Raw genomic sequence first — 23,116 nt, 5'->3', positions numbered from 1 at the left:
TAGTTCAGCCTTAATGTTTCTGGAACGACGCACATCCTAAAGTCTCCCAGGGTTTTTTTTAGGTTCCCTCATATCCTCATAGAAGCCTGCACCAAGCGTTCCATAGGTCACCGTATCGCAGAAGGCTAATAAAGAACACCTTTCACTGTAGCTCTGAAAAGCTTATCTTGTTCTAATAAATGGTATCACCTTGGCTCCCACTTATCTGGTGCCCCACCCTCCTCTGTACAGGTTCTAATACAAAAAGTGATAACATGTAATCTCCCACTTAGTGGACAACAGAAGCCCTGTAAGGAAACTTTGTACACAGTAACTTTGATGCCAAAAGGAAAGAGGGGATGATGACGGTGGGAAAAATCAAGTGATTAAACAGCTTCACTTGAATGAAAGAGGGTTTATTAAAATGGTGCTGTGCTCTGCTTTACAGGAACTCCACGTTGCCATGAACTGGTTACACTGAATAGCTTAACCGCATTCCCAGGATCTGCATAAATAACTTAACACTCAGCAAAAAGCTGTGGAGGAGCAATTCATCCCTGGCATCCTACCACCTGGAAGTTAAGAGGCGCATCTGAAGTCAAACTCCGATACTAACAGCTTTTGCCACCAGAGGGTTTGGTGGCTGTTGTATTTCTCCCGCCATATGGAGGTCAGTGTGGTGCCACAAGCTTTCCTAAGGCATCTTTATCCTCTATGCCTGGACGTTTGTGCAGCATCTTCCTGAACCGGCACTGACAGCTCAGGCCTTCCAGCAACACGAGCAATGGAAGCGTTAGAAGTTGATGACATCAGCCCGGCCTTGGAGGTGACTGAAGATTTCTTCAATAGTTTTGATGCTAAGCTGGAAACGGTTGTGCAACCGTCCGAGGTGTATGGGGTACAGGAGGTTCCTGAGCTGGTAGGACATGAAGTATTCAATCAGGTAACGGACAGCGGAGACCTGAGAAACATCACTTCTTTAGCTAAAAGCAGCCTCATTTGGGAACGCTGCAGAAATGGCCTCTTGGAAGCCAACGCTCCGAAAGCGTTCCCTGCCAAAGATCAGTTTACAGGGCAAACGGAGACAGCCCCGGATAATCTCTCCTGGGTGGAGCAAAGGGAAGCCTCGACTTTTAAGATTTTTAATCTCTGTCAGCGGAGGAGAGACAGGCCCCGCTCTGTGAACGATATCCTAGTGCAGAACGAGGAAGCCTCCACTTTCAAGCCAGGGCATAACCGGTCACGCTCGGATGCAAGCCACATAGACTGGGGACTTGTCTTCACAGGTGCCTCTGTACAGCCGCCGTCAAGTCAGGACACCAATTGCTCCAGGCTTTCATGCCAATCACCCACGCTAAATAAGGGAGAGGACGTTCAAGGGAATACTGGTACGTACTGGTGCTTCATTGCTTTCACTAATGCTTTCTTTTTAACATTGATCTTGGCTGGAAAAGGAAACTGCTAGCTGCCAGATCTTCAGCTGCTGTAAACTGGCATAGTTCCATTGACTTCAGTGGATCTACATCACTTTAAAACCAGCTCAGGATCTGGCCCATGTTTTTAAAAATATTCCCTCCCTGCCTGTTTCTTGTTCTCGGTTTTAAACATACACTTCTTTACATTTTTCATTTAATTCAGATTGGCTAAGAAAGATATGCTTCTGATTCTTTCCGGTTAGTTTCATTTGCAGGTTTTCAGGTACTAGGCAGTTTGGATTGCTAGTTTATTGGAAGACTGGTTAATCTCAAAAAAAAAAAAAGGGGGGGGGGGCAGTTTTCACTAAAATGTTAGAAATAAATAATGAAAAAAACCTGATTTTATTTTTTGGGCCTAAATGGCTCTGTACTATCCCTTTAAGAAAGGTTGGGTACTCAATTCAGAAACAACAGAAACTCCAGCACACAATCTGTGCCCTTGTCAATATTAATGCATCTCTGTCAGCTTTGTATGGGATGCAGGAAGTCTTGTTATCGGATGGACACAGACTTTCTCAGTGAGCCACACAAACGAAGCAGTGTTTCAATGAGCTACACATTTCCCTTTTCCTCTCTCGAGCAGGACACTGGAAGAGACTTGGCTGGAGGCCTCAGAAACCCCGAACCAATGTCTCCTGCTGGATGATTGTTTATTTTGCAGCTGCCAAAAGTGCGCTGAGCACTAATAGCAGACACAGCCCGTGCCACAAAGATCATACAATCTAAATAAGGACATGGCTTAATAAATGAAGGGGAAAGGAAAAGGAGGACGATAATTATAATAGCCAGACTGTGTGGTTGCTTAGGGTAGTGTTTGTCAGTGACTGGTCCGTGGACTGGTACCAGTCCCTGAGATTTCCCTGACACAGTTTAGGAAGGGAGGAAGCTGGTCCCTGGTATCAAAAAGGTTGAGAAACGTGGCTTAGGGTTAAAGTAGAGGTGGGCAAACTACGGCCCGCAGGACTGTCCTGCCTGGCCCTTGAGCTCCCGGCTGGGGAAGCTAGTCCCTGGCCCCTCCCCTGCTGTCCTCTGGCCCCCGCAGCCCCTGCACAGTGCGCCACCAGCTCTCTGGGCAGCAGGCTGTGAGCTCCTGCCTGGCAGCGAGGTGGCGTGGCTCGCTCCGGCCGGGCGGCACAGCTGCCAGTCCTGCCGCTCTGAGCGGCATGGTAAGGGGCTGGATATGGGACAAAGGGTCCCGGGGGCAGTCAGGGGACAGGGAGCGGGGGGGGGGGGGTTGGATAGGGCGTGGGAGTACCGGGGGGGCCTGTCAGGGGGCGGGGCAGTCAGGGGACAGGGAACAGGGCGGGTTGGATGGGGGTAGGGTCCCAGGGGGCAGTTAGGGACGGGGGATCCCGGGAGGGAGCAGTCAGGGGACAAGGAGCAGGGGGGGTTGGATGGGTTGGGGATTCTGAGGGGGGCAATCAGGAGGCGGGAAGTTGGAGAGGGCGGGGGCCAGGCTGTTTGGGGAGGCACAGCCTTCCCTACTTGGCCCTCCATGTGGTTTTGGAACCCCGATGTGGCCCTCAGGCCCTGTGCCCGCCCCGGGTTAAAGCATGCCTTTAAGTCCAGATTTGCCAAAGAGTTTGGCTCCTTCTTAGCCATCAAAACGTAGTGTCTGAATGGGAGCTGAGCTTTTTTAGAAAATCTGCCCTGTAAGTTGTACCCCTGCAAGGGGACCCCCGGGGTTCTGCCTCCTGCAGCCTCTCAACTCACAAGGCGAACATGCCCCCTGCTCCATCCCTTCAGGATACATCCTTCTTCCCTGTACTCCTGTTCCGCCCCACCTCCTCCCGGTCCATACTGAGCAGTGCACCCATGGGAGAGTATGGACAGCGCTGTCTCTATGCTCCCTTGAGTGCAGCGATGGTAATTCTGTCTGGTCATTACATGGGCTAACCCAGGATGGGGAAGGGTCCTGTGCACCCATGGAAAGGCCAGGCTTTGTGGCCCCTATAGAGTAAGACATGTATCTTGATAGGATTATAGATTGTGGATCTCACCTCTTTGTGTGTGTGTGTGTGTGTGTGAATTACAGCATGGGTGTTCGGTATTGTTGGCCAAGCTTGTGAGAACTTTACACTCAGCTTGGTGGCATTTCTCTTTCTGTAGCATGATAACTTTTGAACACCACATCCATTCAATTCCAACATTTCTGGGAACATTTGAGGCATCAGTGGCCAGTGCCCCGTTGATTTTGGGAAAAATCAAACCAAAAGGCAGAAAGTGGGAGACATATGATGCCTGTGCCCGTTCTTTAGCACCCCCACAGTTGGTCCATGGCACCCATCAATGCCTTCTGGCATAGCAATACTTCTATCCCATCTCTGTCCATCCTCCCAACAGAGTTTAATTAACACGTTGACAGCCTGAATGACTTATCTCCCAGACAGAAAGAGGAATAATGAGTGGAGGAAAGGGGGTGAGAATGCAGGGAATGGGGCGTGGAGCAAATACAGCCCTGGCAGTGGGGGAGATGGGGGCCCTGTTATGGGGGAAGAAAGAAAGGGGGCACACAGAGCTCCTAACATGGTTGGTAGGTGGGAGTGGGGGACAGGCAGACTAGCTGGCATAGAGGGAAAGGGGGAAAATGGGAGGAAGAGGGTAATGAGGGTTCACAGCCCCTGCTGGAGGTATATTGGAGGATCCTACTATGGGGCCTGGGAGGAATGGGGGCAGCCAGAACCCCTGCCAAGTGGAGATGGGACGAGTTGCAGGGAGTCCCTGAAATAGAAGGGTATGGGGAGTACCCAGAGAGCTTGTGCGGGGAACGATGGGATGCAAGGATGTGCTGTGATCTCAGCCTGTACAAGCTGCCTGACTCTCCTAGTTTTATTTTATACTATAAAAACATTACCTGAGGGAAGGGGTTGAGCTTTTTGTTTGCCCCCTTTTATAGTTTCAGATTTGTACCATCGTATATTTACACTGCCACTGTCCTCTGGAAGCGCCAAAGGATTCCAATCCACTGCAAACCACCGACTGCTTTGTGTGGCACATCCCTGTCTTCCCCCAGAGCTCAATGCCAGATCGGGGTTTAAGGATATAAAGCCATAAGAGGAATCACTCCAGCCACAGGGAGGTGTGACCACCCATGGGGTGAAGCATGCCATGTTACACAACAGCGCTCCACGACTGTTTAGGAAAGGACGCCAAGAAGAGTATTGAAACTGCAGGTGGAATTTAGGCGGGCAGAAGAGTGATCCAAAAAGCTAGTTGCTTTTGGAGTTCTTTTTTACACTGTAAGAAAATCTAACACAATTTGGAACAGGGACCGTAGGGCAGCATTACATCAGAGTGCAGGGATTTGTTTACTGTAAAAGCGGCTCTCACTCTAATCTCTCTCCTTCACTTCCTGCAACAGGCTTGAGTTAAGTCCAGGGACCCTCTCTGCTTGTATAAGCAAGACTCGCTGTTCCTTCCTTTTTCCTAAATGGCTCCTGTTCCAGCTGTTCCCCTCCAGGAGCAGGTGTCCCTTCTGCCCAGGGCTAACAGACAATGGAGAGACCAGCCATCTAGACGTCCTGGGGGGGTGCTGCTGCATGCAGAAGCACGTCCACAGCAGGTCAGACAGGCTTGCAGAGAATTTCCCACAATCCACTGAAAACAGAACAAACTCTGACTGCAGCACGATTGGCTCTGACTGAAAAAAAGCCACCGGGCGCCTGGTCAACTGGCACATGTGGTCACCAAGGGCTTGTCTACAACAAAAGTTGTACTGCTTTAATTATACCACTGTACTTATGTGGTACATCCCTGCCTAGCACAGACACGGTTATACCGACTTAAGTGACCTTATAACAGTCTATCTTATTCCCATAAGGGAAATAGATTAAGCTATACCAGTATATAAGGCACTTTTATTCCAATATCACTGCATCCATCCTGGGGGTTGTGCCAGTATAACTATCTTGGTAGAGATCACACCCTCACCAAAATACACCAGTGCAAATCCTGGGTTTAGAGCAGGCCTTAGCAGACATGAAGTCAAAGAAATAGAGCGTGGTCACAAAAGTACAATATCTGCTTTGCCTCAGTGGCCACTGTGGTAAGTACGGCACATGGGGAAGAGAGCTCGCCTTTCTTGGTTAAGGTTTGTACAGTGCTTTGAAGCTGTAAAGCATTATTAGAGGGCGGCCACTGAACTGTGACAGTGCAGTACAACGGTAGCCCAAGGGGGGGAATCCAGAGAGCTCCATATAGCAATCAGAAGGTCTAGCAGATGCCTACCAGCCAAGGCTGACGCCAAAGATGGGTTTGTAGCAGGGGCTGCTTTCTCTTTGTCCTTTATTCGCCCACATCTACGTAACTGAGGGACCTCCCTCTTCCCATGACTGCCAAGAGAGGCAGGCAACTCTGCATTTCAGCTCTGCATTTTTGCTCCTTATCCTCCCCTGCTGTGTGTTCTTACCACCCCCTTTGCCTCTCTTGAAACCTGGAGTTCCCTGCCCTGCCTCCCGCCCAGTTCACCTGCTTCCCACCCAGGCAGAATAAGGACCCCCCCCCCGCAGCCTATGTCTACTTCTCTATGCCTAAAGCTGAGCAAGGCTCCTGTCAACAGGGCAAAGAGTGCAAAAGGTACAACAGCAGAGATAGGTTGACCATATTTCCCAGAGAGAAAATTGGACACCCCCAGCCACTTGCCTGAGGAGCTGCGCCCTCGCCCCACCCTGTGAGGCTGTTGCCAGTCACTGGAACCCTGCGAGGGCCCCCTCAAGAAGTTATTGCTTGTCCCTGGAACCCTGCTGCCCCGCATCTGTGCTCCATCCCCCCTCAGGGGACTGGCATCTCCACTCACCGCCCCCCCCCCCCACATTCCTCCATACCACACCCCACTTTTTTTCTTTTTCTTTTTTTTTTTTTTTTTTTTTTTTTTTTACAAAAGTGGGTATTTGTCCCATTTGCTCTTGCCAGCTGATCAAGTCAGCAAGAGCAAATGAAACAAATGCCTCCTTTTGAAAAGAAAGTTGGACAGCCGGGACAGGGCTTAAAAAAGGGACTGTCCCGGCCAAAAGGAGACATATGGTCACCCTAAGCAGAGTTCTTCCATTACCAGGGTAGGAAGGGCTGTCTCCACACTCCCGTATCTCAGTAAATTTGACTCCCACTGACTGAGTGTAACTTTAATTTCATTAGAAATTAACAGACTCCATATAAGTGATACCAGCTAACAGCCTACTCCCTACTATAGCAGGCCTACTCATTCCTCTCTCTCAAAATTGGCAGCCAATGCGCTGGGGCTAGCTTTTATAGCCCATCCATTCCCAGAATTCTCCGCAGGTGCCTGAAACAAGTCGCCTGAGAAATCTAAACACACTGAAATAGTCAAATGCCTTAGTCTCTTAAAAATTACTTTGTGCAGAAGATTATATTTACAGACAAGTTCCACAACAGGAAAACTGAGCAGGGCAGGGGAAAGAGAAATATATTAACAAGAACGGCAAAACTACATCTCCCCAAAATCCCTGGGATGGTTATTTCCTGTACACCAGCCCCACCCTTAGAAGACTGCTGTTTATGTAGGAGTTAGGTGCATGTTGGGAAGGTTGAAAGGGTAAGTTTAAGAGTCTTTCCCCAAAAGATGTCTCCAGATCGGTAGTGTTTTTCTATAGGAAAAAAAACTTCTTTTATGCTCTGAAAACAGGCTAAACTTGTCTGAATATTTTCCCCCTTTCCACTCAACCAATTTATGGCTGTTAAGAGGTCAGTAGCCTTTATATTTTTGCCTTCTGAGTTAATAGAGGCCTTTCTTTGGTCCTGAGCACCTTATAAAGAACTGGCAGCGACTGTGAAAAAAGGCAAGAAGTGGGTGGCACAACCATGTGTACCCATGACAGGTAAATATTTCTCATGGAAGTCCCTAAATATGTATTAAAAATGACCCCATGATTCATGTTAAGCATACGTAGCAGCTGTTCTAGTAATGGGGGGAGTCATATGAATAATGAGAGAGAAGGAAAAGTCTGTTATCTCACCCATAGTGAGAGAGCCCTTTCTAGAACCGTTAAAACTCAGCTGTTTCTTTTCAGTCCTCACTGGACCTGCTTCCTGGAAAGGAATCTCCCATGTAGCTTGCAGGCTCTCTTAGTCTTTCTAAGGCTGGCCAGTTTGTTTCATGAGTCATTACCTACCTAGAGTATTTAGTACTACATGCTTATCTGTTCCCGCTGCTTGTTTTTTTTACGACATAGACAAGTGGAACTGGATCCTTTCCAAGCATCATGGAAGGAAAGGATTTGAAAAATGCATCTTATGGGAGTGGTATCCCCTTGTGCCTGCCAGCAAAACTGCTAACGCATTAGAAACAAATACTGCTTTTTTTTTTTTCTTCCCAGTTTCTGTTAAGAGTTCAGTGTTGAGTGGTTAGTGGAACTAGTGAAGAGGGAAGTTTAAGTTCAGGACAGTTATTTGTTTTTTTAGGGAGGCAGCCTGTCCAACCAAAGGGAAAGTATCCATAGCACCCAAAGAAGGATCACTTAGACTATTAAGTACAATATGTGATCAGGTATCTTTGTTGTTCACATGGATTTTTTTTTTCCTTCAAACATAGTCACCTCTTGAGCAGTGTACGTGCTCTAATGCTTCTCATCCATTATTCTTCTCGTTTGTATTACTCTAGGCCTTAAAGGCCCCAATTAAAAGTGGTGAGGCTTCGTTGTGTTAGGTGGTGTACTAACACATAATGAGAAACAATCCCTGCACCAAAGAGGGTGCAGTCTAATGCTCCTATGCTACACACATTTACACCTGTGCTTAATTAGTTCCATTGGTTCTGGGACTACTCATGGGAGTAAGTTAAGCATAGGTGTAAATGTTGGCAGGACTGAGGTCTCAATCGACAAGAGAGAAAAAAGGTGAGAGAGACACAAGCACACAGAGATGACGTGACTCACCCAAGGTCACCCAACAGGTCAGTAGTGGAGCCAGGGAAATGACCACGGTTCTCCTGACTGCCAAGGCGAAATCCTGACTCCGAAAAAATCAATGGCAAACCTCTCATTTATTTCAGTGGGGCCAGGATTTCACCCCGTGTATTTTTTAAAAATCCTCATCTGTGCAACGAATAAATAGTGGCCCAGTAAAGCTGGAAACTTAGAGAATGTATATTTTTTTCGCCATTTCTGCTGGTTTGAAGCTTGCATTGCAGTCAGTTTAGGCAGGGAAACATTGTCTTCTCTAACTTCCTGGGAGTTCTGCCTGAGTAAGGACTTCGGGCCCCGCCCCTCTAAAGAGGGAATCTTGTCTTCTGGGCTTATGACATCTATATACTGTTGCAAGAGTAGAATGATAGAAAGCTGAGCTCTCCTTTGTGGCTATATAGTACACTCTGAACTGGGTTGGGTTTGTTTTTCTTTTTTTTTTTTTTTTGAGCCATACATAAACCTAGGTTAATGAGCAACAAAGTTTGGGCTTGCAGGTCTCCTTTGTTGGGATCATTTGCAGTCAACTTACTTTTGAGTTGTCTGTAAACACGTGAGCTTTGCTCTCCCTCCCGTTCTTCTGTTCCTGAACACGAATGGCCCTTTGCCTCATATTGGCCAGAGAAGCCCTGGCTCTTCCTTTTCCAGACACTCTTACAGAAACTTTTATAATTCTCAGTGCCTAGGAGCAGGGAGACTCTTCTGAGCAGAGTGTTTATTTATACAATAGCTGGTGAGGAGAAACTGAGCAGGTTTTTCTTTAAGGGAATGTGTGGTTTGTGAAAGATGGCAGCATAACCACTCCGGGCCTGGAGTTGTCATTCATAGACGCAGGTACAGCATAAGCCAATAGTAGTGCGGATGTCCTCATGCTGCCCCAGCAATGCTGTTTAGGAACTTCATTTCGGCTTGAGGGAGTCATTTAGGAGGGTAAAGACCTGTTTATCCGTCGCTTTCTCCAGGATCACCACTGTGGTGTGGACGTTTTGTTTGCTAGGAAATGGAATGAGATCAGCAATGCATTTCACGAGGGTCCTCAGCAGGCAAACAACTTTTGGCCATGTTTGAACCAGTGACTAAGCCCCAGTCCTGCAGAAAGAGACACATGAGTAACTTTATGCCTGTGAGTAGTGCCATTAAGATCCATGTGACTCCCCAAGTTACGTGCATAAGTGTTTGCCAGATCAGGCTCTTAGGAGGGAAAGTCTCTGTGTCTTATTACAGCTCCCCTAAAAAGGGTTGATTAGAGCTGCTTTGAACATTTTCCTTGAGCAAAAGTGGGCTTTTTTCCTAAACAAACATTTTCTGCAAAAAATGATTTTTTTTAACTTAAAGCACTAAAAAATTCAGCTTTTGGTTTTTCATAAAAAACCTGGAAAATTTTTTGGGGAAAAAAAGGGACCATTCTTCATTTCTTTTGAAATTTTTCACCGAAAATACCATCACCGTTTTCTTTCTAGCTTGGTTGTTATCATCCTGAATGGACTGAGCAGTAATAATCAGCAGAGGGCTGTGCCATGAATCTGCTGCTGCTCTTTTCCTCCTTCTCAGAGAGGGTGTAATAACGATACCTATTATAATCATCATCAGCAGATCTCAAAGCGCTTCAAACCTTTAATGTATTTATCCTCACAACACCCCTGTGAGGTAGGGCAGTGCTATTATCCCCACTGTACAGAGGGGAAACTAAGGCATGGAGAGGTTAAATGAATTGCCCGGGGGTCATAGAGGAAGCCTGTGGCAGAGCAGGGAATCAAATCTGGGTCTCAAAGGCCGAGGCTAGTGCTCTAACTATTGGAGCATCCTATAGGAATGCTGCCAGGCGGGGAAGATTCTGTGGTAGTTGAAAGGCAGGTGGAGAGGTGCAGGTGTGTGGGGACGCTGAGAGGAGCGAGATGTTGAAGATGACTGGTGAAGTGGTTATTGTGACCAATCTGAGAATAGAGCCCACAGGGCCTAGTGCTTGGAGCACCTACCAGGCAGATTTTAGGTTCCTGATTGTCTTTTGTGTCTTTGAAAATCTATCCCTGAAGCGCTTGCCTCAGAGCTTGTGACACTGAAGCCATCTATGTAGCGGCTGCACCATTAGGCACAGTATTTTGCACCATGCGTCTAGCACTGCAGGACACAAACTTGGATTTGCTACACCTCAGTGTAGATGGGAGGGATGAGACATTACAGCCTTGTCTGACCGAGATTCCAAAATAATCACAATTAAATTTGTAGCCATGAGCTTCTTTGTGGGGATAAAGAATTGGCTTGGAGATTGACAACAGCAAGTGCGTCTGTATGAGACACCTCCTGGTGAAGGAGCTGGGTGACTAAGGTTGCTTCTTGTCCGCACTTTACCCGATGTGCCAATGACTTGGATGGAGGGAATGTGGTGTAGAGATTATAGATAATTGCTGGTGATACAAAACTGGAGAAGGAAGAGAAATCAGTACAAAGAATGAGTGCAGTAAAGGTCAACTGAACAAACTAATGACTTGGGGTATGTGCTTACAAATAGCATATGCAACCAAAGTAGGGTAATAGGGCCAGACCCTCACTGGTGTAAATTGACTTTGAAGTCAATGAGACTATAGAGTTTAGTGACAGAAATAGCCTACCAGATTGAATCTGTTTGCCTGCTTCTTTGATGCAACACTTCAGGTATCAGTCTTCAGTGTAAAATGGTTACATGATTTAAAAACTCTTTGTATGTGGTGCCTTTTTGTATTTCTGGGTTTCTACGGCAGTAAAGCTCTCAAAATAATCCAGTTGCTGTCATCCTGGTGGCAGAGCAATATTGCTTTGCATTGCCAGGTGGAAGATCTGGGTTCTATTTAAGGTTCTGATCCTGCGAGCTGGGAAATCTGCAGAGACATCATGTTGCTCCTGAAAGAGGAAGGCGTGGAAAGCCTTATATGAGTTAGAAATGATCCCTGATAAATCAAGTTAATTTCAGAGTGGTTGTCACCTGGGGCTAAGTTATTCCCACGGTTAAGACATGGATGCGGTAAAAGCACTGGGGAGGATGGCGGAGGGAGTCCGAATATTGGAAGGCAGACCTGGAATAAATTATTTAATTTTTAAATAGCACCTAGCGGTCCCAAGTGAGATCAAGGCCGCATTGTGGCTAGGCACTGCACACACACGTAATAAGAGATATGCCCTGATGAGGTTACACTCTAAATAGACAACACAGACAAAAGACATAAGGGGAAACTGAGGCACAGCATGGTGACGTGACATGCCCAAGATCACATAGAAGGTCAGTGTCATAGCCAGGAAATAGGCTGCCATTCCAGTGCCCTATCCACTAGACCACACTATTTCTCTAAATCCCTCCCTTCGTCCACTCACATGGGAGATGCTTCTCACCAGATCTTGACCGCTCTCTCAGATTGGACACTGTTGGGGTAGGAGACGTGAGGCAAGGCAAGTTCAGTGGTGATGCTGAGGGTGGGGATATATTGGCAGCCCTGGGGAATGGGTAGGCGAGGTAGCTATATTATAGAGATGGGTAGCATGACCTGCTCTGCTGTCTTGTGTACGTGGGAGGCTCTGGGAGGCTCTGGAACGTGAATGGGGATGGAAAATCCAGTAGGAGAGAGTGAGAGGGGCACAGACACAGAAGACAAGCCGCCAGGGCAGAAGGGTTATGGAATAGCACTGACGAGCTTGGATGTGAAGCTTAACTGGGCCTCTTCAGACTGAATTATTGGCTGCAAGTGTGGTGGGGAAAATAGTTTATCCCTATGGGACTGCATGCTCCGGAGTTATGGAACTTCACTAAGTTATTGAGACGGAGTTTTGAACTGTTGGGGCCGTGCTAGCTGCTTATAATAAAGTTATGATTTTACATTGCATTTCCAGCTTGGTTTCTAAGACTTTTCCCCTATGGCCGATGCCAAGGTAACTATCCTGATGTGAACTGAACCTGTTTTAAATAGCTTTGTTAGTCGCATTCATCCCTTTCTTCCTTCCCTTTGAAGCTGAGTCAGGGAGTTTATACAAAAGCTGGCTAATGCTTTTTCATTTGATATTCCCATTTCCTTTAGAAGCGTGGGACGTACATTTCATGTATCTAATAGCCACTAATAGGTAACCATTTTTGTAGTGTGTGCACCTTCTGCCTTTTCCATACCTGTGAATGGGGGTCCTGATGCTGGTCTCCCATACATCTCTCTGTCACTTGAGAATTAATTGGGCCTGAGTCGCTCTTACACAGTGACTGCCACCAGTGCAAAATGCTATTGTTCTGACCTGGAAGCTGTCCACTGGCATAAGTGACTAGATAAGGTGTAGGTCAATGGAGTATAAGGCCTATTGACTTCAGGGGATTTACTCCTGGTTTATACCAGTGTAACTGAGAGCAAAGTCCGGCCCCTGATTCAGAAAAATTCCCTGTTGCTGCATGTAGAAAAACAGGGAGAAAATAATTATTTTTAAATCTCTCTGATTGGCTAGACAGTTCATTTCACTCTGCATCTTTATATTGAATCATATTCTAGAATAGCTGCCATGTGGACATTTTATTGGAAACGAGCACACACCTGGTTTGTAGAAGTGGTTTAAGGAACCTGGTCCTTCGATATTAACGGGTGTGTAACAACAGACAGCATGAATAAAGCTGTACTTTAAAAAACAGGCGTGTGTGCTCGTAGACTCATAGACTTTAAAGTCAGAAGGGACCATCGTGATCATTTAGTCTGATCTCCTGCACAGTGCAGGCCACAGAACCTCACCCACTCCTGAAATAGACCCCTCTGCTTTCTTCAAGTTTGATCTGTTTCTGAAAATCTTCGCTTCTTTTTATTGGAGGAGTTGGGTATGATTGCATATTTCAATTGCCCCTAGGAACAAGGTGCAGTTGTTTCGAATACGTTATGCACATTTACCATGACTGAAAATGTGATTAAACCAACTCCCCCAAGAATGGACAAACCTAGAATTAGAGGTAGCCTAATTCACCATTCTCAAAGTTGGATTTGCCTTCCTTGAAGCTAAAGACTAAAAAATAGTGAAAGCTGTGGACACCTGATCTTGCAGCCATAGAAATCATTGTCAAAGCTTCCACTGAGTTCAGTAGTGTAGGATCGGGGCTTTAAAGCATAGCTTTTTGGCCAAGGATTTTCCTTGAAACATTAATGAATTAAACTTCATGGCACGCCAATAAAGTAGGCATTGTACACCTTTTATGGATAAGTAGACTGAAGCACAAAGAGGTTAAATGAGTTGTCCAATGTCATGCAGAGAGTCAGGGGCCAATCTGGGAACAGAATGCAGGAGCTGTCTTCTCTGTCTCTGGACAGCACTTCTTAATCTAAAATATATTCAAATAACGTGGATGTGAGAAAACACATTTGTTTGTCTTTTAATAGTAGCATTCACTTTGGCGTGTGAAGGGGCAGGCTGCCTGCCTACAAACAGAAACACAAATACAAGCTGCTTGGCAATGAGAAAAAATATCCCATCTTTGCTTAAACCATTTCTGATCTCCCCTCTTCCAATGCTCGTGGAAATCAGAGATGATTTGAGGTGGTGAGCCACCATATCAGGTGGACACTCGGTGCAAGAAATTTTAATGAGATGTAATACAAACAAACTACCCAGAGAGAGGAGGTAATCTGCAGAGAGAATTCTCGGCTGCTCCCAGCTGCTGTCTGTTTGTTTTCCCCTTATTTTTCAAGAAATTACAGTTCAAAAAAGCATGAACCCAGATGTGGGTTATTTACTGTGATTATCTCTCTTTTTACTGTGCCTCAATTTAATTTCCCTGGTTTTTGGGCGGGAGGAGGGAGAAGAGAAATGCTGTTTCTATTTATGTGGTGGACAGAAAGATGGCAGCACTCAGTGGATGGGTATTATCTGGCTTATTGTGCATCAAGGAGATGAAGGAGCAGAGGAGGGTGAAGGGGGGGCACCTTCTAATACAGCCCATCTATCCAGCATCCATTGCCCTGACCCGAACAGTATGAATTTGAATTTTAATCAAGCTGGCTGATGTTTTTGTCCCAGTTAAAGTGGAAGCGGGTGAAGCCAATTCATAGAAGCTTGAAGGAAGGGGAGAGGGAATGCCTAGCGAAAGAGAGAGAGCCTTTCTGTCACTCACCGAAAGACAAGCACATTTCTGGGTAGCTGAACGAGGCCTGGGGGTAGGGAGTGGTTATGAGTTTGTCCTATTATGGAAGAAGCTTGAACTGTCGTCTGTACTTTGGAAGCAGAGAGAGTGAGTGAGGTTGCTGTTGGGTCTGCAGCAGGACCACCTCTTTTATTGGATTAACCGAGAAGGAATATGACTGTAGAATGTGTACCCATTATCTGCACTACAAAGGGATTAGTGTGGGTTTCAAAGAAATTAATGGCTTTTGAGTTAGCACAGAAATACTAATGAATGTCAGGGCCAGAGATGTAAGGCAAACAGAATTGGTTTCTCCCCCCCCCCCCCCTTTGCATTTGGGGTCTGAGTTTAATTTTTCTCTGCAATTTTACAATTTAGATCTATGGTTTTTCCTTTTAGCTGAAATACTCTGTAGTAGGTTGTCCATTTGCAGGGAGTACTTAAATTTGTGTGTGTACATCCATATCAGACAGGATAATGCTTAAATCAGTGAAATAGTTGAAAACAGCTGCACAGAAAGTCTGTCTACATTGGGAAAATTTATCATGTTAAAAACATGTTAACTAACATGATGTTAAACACAGTTTTGTCCTTAGTGTTTGTCAGGAGAGTGGTCGATTTAGGACGTGATAGCTAAGCCCAACCTAAACGTGACCTTTTTCCTGGTGTAAAGGTAGGGTAGCCCCCTGAGCTCGATTTTGTTGTTGTTGCTGGTTCAGTTTAGCCCAGGTTTCTGTGACTACACTAGGGAAAAGGTCAAGTATTAGTGAAATCCTGGTCTATGTTACGAAGTTCGGTCAACCTAACTACATAGCTTAGCGAAATGAAAAATATAGTGCCCCGGATGATGTAGTTTAGGCCAACCTAATCCCCAGTGTAGACACCGCTAGGAATTCTTCTGTCAACCTAGCTACTGCCTCTCAGAGGTGGATTTACTATGGCGACAGAAGGGATTCTTCTGTTGCTGTAGTAAGCATGTCCACTACATCAGCTCAGCATTTCTAATGTAGACAGAACCTAAGTCTGACCTTAATTTGACCACTTTTCTTAGTCCAAACCCTTGAGTATGTCTTCCCTGCAGCATTAATTTGCACTCTTTCTCAGGTGTTCCCCTTAACGTTCCTTGTATCCACGCACACAACCCTCTGACCTGTGCTGTCTGGTGCTTTCAACCCAAGTTAGCTGGCCCAGGTGGGACTATAGGATAGAGTCTGGGTTCAGCTTACACTCGGGCTGGTAACCCACCCCACCCACTGTGCAGTGTGGATACAGGTTAAGCCACTTGAGTGTTCATAACTCTTCAGTGTCTTCCCACAATTCCCCCTGCTGCACCCCAAAGGATAGACAAGTTCTCCCACAGTTCACTGGGAAAGAAGCATAGAGAGAGTAGTGTGTTTCTCAATACTTGAACTGCGTGGGAGGTTCTAGATCAAGGATCTGCAACCTTTGGCACAAGGCCCATCAGGGAAATCCGCTGGCAGGCCGGCCCGGTTTGTTTATCTGCAACATCCGCAGGTGCGGCCAATTGCAGCTCCCGCTGGCTGCGGTTCGCCTCCCCAGGCCAATGGGGGCTGCAGGAAACGGCGTGGGCCAAGGGATGTGCTGGCCACCACTTCCCACAGCCCCCATTGGCCTGGAGCAGTGAACCACAGCCAGTGGGAGCTGCGATCGGCTGAACCTGCGGACGCTGCAGGTAAACAAACCGTCCCGGCCCGCCAGCAGATTTCCCTGAGGGGCCATGTGCCAAAGGTTGCCAATCCCTGTTCTAGATGGTAGGATGTATGGCATGTTCATAGATAGAGCCACTTTAGAAAGAACCTCTAGAAAATATTATACAGCTGAGCCTGGCCACTTTTTTTAATATGATTTAGCATTTTAGAGTTTCCATTTTTGCTATACCATGGGAGGCAATGTGGCCTAGTGGATAGGGCACTTGACCGGGGCTCAGGAGACGTGGGCTTTATTCCCAGCTCTGCCACTGACCTGCTGGGTGATGTTGGGCAAGTCACCTCACCTTTTCTGTGCCTCCAGTTCTCATCTGTAAAATGTGGTGGAATGATACTGACGCTCCTTGGTAAAACGCTTTGAGATCCACAACTGAAAAGAGCTGCAGGAAAGCTGGGTATTAATATGTTTATCATTTCATCTCAATCCTAATCTGCAGTTGGCTGCATGGATGTGTCAAGCTTTGCTTCTCCTGCATCATATGTCCCTGTTGAAAATATTTATTTGGGCCAAGACTGTCCCAGTCATACCAGTTCCCCTTAGAAATATCATAATACTTCATTTGGTGTGCCCAGGAATACTGGGCAATTGCTGTGAGCCAGAATGGCTATAGAGTGAATTGTTGGGAAATAAGTAATTGTCTTGTTTGGTTTCTTCCAGAACACAAGCTGACATTCCCAAATATTCTGAAGAAGGGATACCTAGAAATTAGAAAGGACCATGACAGCTGCTGGCAGCCCTGTTATGCAGAGCTCACTCCATACAAACTGTACCTGTATTACCTTGACAGTAGTGGCAACCAGAATTTTCCTACCATGTATCCGCTTTCACATTTCCAAAGTGTCACTGTCACAGGCAGCACTGAAACAAAGATGGTGGATGCCGTTCTGTCGGATAACTCCCAGCTGCAGCTGAAGGCAGAGTCGCCGTGGGAGACTTTGGACTGGGGAAAGAAGCTTTGGGAGGTGGGGCATTCCTCTGCGCCATCGTTCATGAGGCAGCAGGAAGACCTAGAGGGCTCACAGAAGTTGGACAACAACAGGGACCTTCCCCAGATTCATGGCTTACAAAAGAAGCCTGCTGAGCTTTTCCAGTGTACAGCTTTGAGCCAAAATACAAAGGAGTACCAAAACATTCTCAGGTCAGGGACTCTTTATAGGTTGACGGTCCAGAATAACTGGAAAGCATTTACTTTTGTACTAAGCAGATCTTGTCTCATGGCATTTCAGCCCGGGAGTCTCGATGAAGACCCTCTCCTGAGCTATAACATTGACGTGTGCCTGACTGTCCAGACAGATATTCTGGATGACTGTGACTCTTGCTTTCAGGTCATTTTCCCTCAAGATGTCCTCCGGCTGCGTGCAGAGACCCGTCAGAGAGCACAGGAGTGGATGGAGGCCCTGAAATCTGCAGCCAACGCAGCCAGAAGTTTAGGTCCAAACCTGCAGGTTACTCTCAGAAACAAAGCCAGAGATCAGCCTCTGGGGAAAGTCTTTAGGCAGAGCAAGCGCCAGTCTGTGACCACCAGCTTTCTGAGCATTCTGACCACGTTGTCTTTGGAAAGAGGACTCACGGCCCAGAGCTTCAAGTGTGCAGGTAAGCGACTTCATTGCAGTGGCTTTGCGCTCACATACTCTATATTGGATAAAATAGCAACTGCTTGTAAGTCCTTGTAAGGATTCATGCACATTTGTCCAAGAAATGGGCACTCATTTTCCATCCCTGTAACGCCACAGGCTGTGAGGGCATCAGATCTGCCTGGTTTTGGCCTGGTTAGCAGCCGAGTGGGGCATGTCTGAGAGAAACAGAAGGCGTTGTAAGGAGTGGTGCTGTAGGTGGCGCTCTTCTCTCTGAGTCACGACAGTTGACAGTGACAGAAACTGTAAGAACATCTCCTATCATATTAGGTTTTGTAAACCCCTTTTTAAATTAACCTTCTGCTTGTGGATAGATTGTTCTCTTTGGTTTTTTTTACTGTGTACGTGTACAGTGCCTAGCCCAATGAAATGGGCTAGGTTCCTGATAGTGCTAATGTAATAGAAATAATGCTGAAGCTAAATTCTGGAGCTAAGGTGCCCCTTTAATGACAACAAAGGCATTACTTTACTTTAATGGCAATAAGGCATGAAGGCACAACACTTTGCGATGTGATGTCATGCAATCTCTGATCCTAAGCAGGTTTGGGTAGGTATTGGATGGGGGATCTCAAAAGCACGCTGAGGGGCTGCAGGAAGCGGTGATGATAGATAGTGCTTTTCCCTCTGAGTCACCCAACATGTGAGGTGAAAGGTGTAAACTTCTAGGTGTAAACTTCAGGTCTTTGACCACTTATGGTTATTAGGAAGACTACAGCATTTTTGTAAGAGTAGGGTGTCAAGCCGTTGTCTGGGACCAATTCCACTTCGAGTAACCATATTCTGCCTACCTAAGATTTACCCTTTAGCCTCAGCTGAATACACAAGTATTATTCACTTCCTCTTCCAACTTGTGCTGTGTTACTGTGAAGTGGCTGTTGCATTTCATTGGAGGTTTAGGTGATTCATAGGGAGGAAGTCTTGCCTAGTGGTTAGAGCACGAGACTGGGAGTCAGAAATTCTGTATTCTCCTTCTGACTCTGCCACTGACTCATAGTGCATCATGAGGTGACTAGCAGAGACCTAAATTTTCAAAAGTGACTCTGATTTGGGGTGCATTAGGTTTTGGGTGCCTACTTTAATATACCTTAAAGGAGTCTGATTTGCAGAAAGTGCTGAGCATGCCCCCCCAATCAACAGGCCCCTTTAAAATGTCTAAAGTTGGGCACCTAACAATGGAGGCACCCAAAATCACTAGTCACATCTAGTCACTTTAGAAAATTTAGGCCTGTTAGTCTCTCTGTGCATGTTCCCCCATCTATAAAATGGGGATAAGAAATCCTACCAGACACAGATGGATTATGGGGATCAATTAATTGATGTTTGTAAAGCAATTTTGAGACCCTAAGGTTCTGGGCACTACAAAAGTGCCCGAGTAAACAGACCAGTATGTATGTGTACAATTGGAACTGCTCAAGGGTCCTTTGTCATGGGCCCTTTCTATTCGCAGCTACTAGAGCTCCTCCTGTAACTCAAGTGATAGGGGCCTGTGTTTTAGGACCAAGAGGATCTGAGTTCTATGCAGCCCTCAACTATCGAACTTGCAGACTGTGTAATTTTTTCATTGCTGTATCTTCTCTGAGTCTTTCCTTTCCATAGAAGTTCAAGTTCAGCTCCTGGGCTTCAGGTGGAGACTCCCTGTTTGCTTGGATTATCGTGCCCTTCCTTCAGTTACGGTCTCCTATCTGTGTGTGTTCTAGGCCTGAGATCTAGATGTGTGCTTATCTGCTTTTTTCCTTCCCTGGAAGTGGATTTAATGTCACAGCCTCAAGCATCCATGTTTGTTTTGTTTGATTAATCGCAACCTTAATTCATTTGAGAACTGACTAGTTCAGGGCCAGGGTACAATTTAATTGGTGCTTTTGAAATTCCTACTACCTACATCTTTAGGGACTTAAATATCTTAAAAAATCTGGCCCTAAGTCTCCCTGTGCCTCAGTTCCCCATCTATAAAATGGTGATAATAGCCTTTCCCTACCTCATGTGTGTTGTGAGGATAAATACATTATGGATAGTGAGGCACTCGGGCTCAGATCCTCAGAGGTATTTAGTCTCCCATCTTCTGTTGAAATCAGTGGAAGTTAGGAACCTAAATAACTTGGAGGTTCTGGGCCTACAGTGATGGGGAGCCATACAAGGACCTGAGAGAGATCTGTCTAATCTGTTACCCGTATGCAGTGCTGTTGTAGCTGTGTTGGTCCCAGGATAATAGAGAGACAAGGTGGGTGAGGTAATATCTTTTATTGGACCAACTGCTGTTGGTGGGAGAGGCAAACTTTCGCTCTAACATGGAGCTGGAGAAGAGCTCTGTGTAAGCTCGAAAGCTTGTTTCTCTCAGCAGCAGAAGCTGGTCCAGTAAAATCTATGACCTCACCTACCTGGTCTCTCTAATCTGTTACCCAGCAGTCAGGGTTTATTAAACTCCAGTGGAGGCAAAGTCAGTGGTCTCATTTTAAGATATTTTCAGGGTTTCCTTCTTCATTTTCTTCCTTTCTTCTTAATTCTCTTCACTTAAAAAAAAATTCAGTAAAGAAACGTTCTCTCCTTCAGTGCCACCATTTCACTGCTGCCTTGCTTCCAAGAAAGCTAATGAGCGTGTTGTCAGCGACCTCAGCAGGAGCGGGATCAGGCCATGGGAGAGCAACAAATAACCCGTCGTCTTTAATTTGAGAAGTATTTTGGGTATTCTGGATTTTATCCTGTGGGAGCAGCCTTTTGTGTGGGAAAGGATGGATTTCCTCTCTGAAACATGCTACATTGCATCTCAAGTCACTCAGACTTTCCCCGCAGAAATAAAGCACTCTGACCTTGCTGAGGCGTGAGTGCTGTTTTTAAGTTGTGTTTCTGATTTTTAAAAAGCCACGTGTAGCTTTCATGATGCTCCGAGGCCAGGTCTGCACTACAGTCCTGTCTCGGTGTAACTACATTGCTCAGGGGTGTGAAAAACCCACGCCCCTGAATGACATCGTTATACCAACCTAACCTCCCCTCCCTGTAGACCAGGGATTTCAAACTGAAATCACCACGAGGGCCGCATGAGGACTAGTACATTGGCCCAAGGGCTGCATCACTGACACCTTTTCATATAAAGATACAAAAGCCCCCCCTGGCCCGCCTCTTCCCACCCTTTCCCACCTCCATTCCAACCCCTTCCCCAAAGTCCCCACCACAACTCCGCCCCCTCCCTGGCCCTATTCCAACCCCTTCCCCAAATCCTCGCCCCTACCTCGCCTCCTCCCCTGAGCACGCGGCTCCCTGCTCCTCCCCCCTCCCTCCTGGAATGCGCTAAGTGCCGCCAAAGAGCTGCTTGGTGGCGGGAAGCGCTTGGTGGTAGACAGTGGAGCAGGGACACGGCATGCTGGGGGGAAGGGCGAGCAGCGGGTGAGGGAGCTTGGTGGCTGCAGGAAATAATTCCGGGGGAGAGGGGCACGGGGAGCTTGGCGGGGCGCAACAAATAGAGCCGCATGTTTGAGACCCCTGGTGTAGACAGTGCTATGGTGAGAGGAGAGCTTCTCCGGTCAACATTGCGGCTGCCTCTCAGGGAGGTGGATCAACTACACCAATGGGACAGTCTCTCCTGTCGGCGTAGGTAGTGTCTTCACTAAAACACTGCAGCTGCACCAGTACAACTGTATCGGAAGAAGAGCCCTGATGCTTACTTGTTAGACATTTCCTGTGCTTCCCTAATTTTTCAGAGGTGATGAGCAAGCATAGCTCCCACGGTAGGATTTATGGGCACTCAGCATCTCAGAGTCTGAGAATCAGGTGACTGGGCATAATTTTAACTTGAATGTCAATATACCCAGACACAACACCCAGTTTTAGAGAAGGGTTTATGTCCATAGTGCTGTCTTTTTTCATTGTGGGCTGTGCCTGTCCCCTGGGTCCCGGAGAGTCAATTTGGGGTCTCTAGCTGCCACCACAATACAAATAAATAATAATTAATCATAACTGGGAAAATTCTATCCTGTTTGCTTCAGAGAGGAAAAGTTCGTGCCAAGGAGACTTTGGGGAATAAAGAGTCTTGAAGATCTCCATTGCTATACAGGCGGTTTCTGCTGTTTTACTTCATAGGCTGCTGTTTAACCTAACAGGACTGCTGTCTGTAATTACATCTTGTAGGCATTAAGAGCTTTCCCTCCCTACCCTGCCTCCTACCCCGGCTGCTGGGAGGGGTAATCTTGGAAGGGGGGGGGGGAGTTTTGCTGTGAATTCTTCAGCCATTTAGTGCAAATTCCTGTAATTACCGTCATTGTGTCGTTTCTGAATGGCACATAATACAGCAGAAGCCTTTCCTAATTGAGACCTTACAGGAGGTACAAATCCCTTCTTTGTTCAGCCTGCCAAATTAGTGCCGGAAAGTGGCAGGGTCCGAGTGGGAATCAAAGGCGAGCAACACAAAGATGGAACTTAAGGCTACAGTAATAACCCTCTCTTGTCCTTCAGGAAAAAAAGTAATGACCAATGAAAAATGAAGTTTTTTTGTTATAAATTCCCTTGACATGACAGCACCTCGGGGCTGCTTTATTTATTTAGTAAAAGTGATTAAACAGTAATACAACAGGGCAGTCCATTGTCTACCATGCTACCGCCCACCCTACAGACCCCTGCTGCCTTGGCTAATTGATTGACAATGAACCTCTGATAAAGAAGTTTGTTGGGAGGTTTGATGGGGTTTCCCCCCCCCTTCTTTCTTTGTCTGGAGTTTCTTTTTGTTTGAATTGCACTCCACATTCCCCTCTCTTCCCCCCCCCCCTTTTAAAAGCTTTTCAGGGACAGCTCCCAGACAAACAGCTGACACTCACAAGCAGGTAGAGAAGAATGAAAACCTCTGTGCCTAGCTTTTGACAGGTTTATCTTGGGGGCTGACTAGCACTTTCCAACCATCGATATAAGCCAGGGCAGAAGTGTCAGACATAGCCACGGGGTGGAGGGGAAAGGGGGGACAGACTGTTGATGTGCTGGGGTGAGAAGGGTAGTTTAAAAAAACAGTTTTCCTTTGGTGGGAACTGATGCCTTAGCTTGGTCTGTGCATTGCCCCACACTGGTTTCTCCCTCTTACTGTGGGGCAGGCCATTCCATTTCTCACACTGTGTTTTCAAGATAGGGAGCTAATATTTAGGCTGTTGATTAAAAGGATCGGGAGGGAGTGGAGATTTTTAAGACTGCATATATTTTATATGCTTTGTTGTGTGTACTCATTTTTGGCTCAGAAGACAAATATTTCCTGGAGAGAAAGTGGGATAATCTGCACATTCCTTTGGCCCCAAAAAGTCAGCC

At 46.5% G+C, this 23,116-nt stretch overlaps 1 protein-coding gene across 2 annotated transcripts in view; it reads left to right on the top strand.

Moving 5' to 3' along the window:
- Nucleotides 1-23,116, top strand: part of PLEKHM3 (pleckstrin homology domain containing M3) — a 122,633-nt gene that overhangs the window by 13,740 nt on the left and 85,777 nt on the right. For both annotated transcript variants that reach the window (XM_074968020.1, XM_074968021.1), the window contains 2 exons: nt 428-1,367; nt 16,863-17,798. In XM_074968020.1, coding sequence (XP_074824121.1) covers nt 764-1,367; nt 16,863-17,798 — 1,540 coding nt within the window. In that variant the 5' untranslated portion in view covers nt 428-763. The remainder of the gene's footprint in view (nt 1-427; nt 1,368-16,862; nt 17,799-23,116) is intronic.

The sequence above is a fragment of the Natator depressus genome, chromosome 11 (assembly GCF_965152275.1).
Source record: "Natator depressus isolate rNatDep1 chromosome 11, rNatDep2.hap1, whole genome shotgun sequence".
NCBI classification, from domain to species: domain Eukaryota; kingdom Metazoa; phylum Chordata; order Testudines; family Cheloniidae; genus Natator; species Natator depressus.
This window is presented reverse-complemented; position numbering and strand designations above follow the sequence as displayed.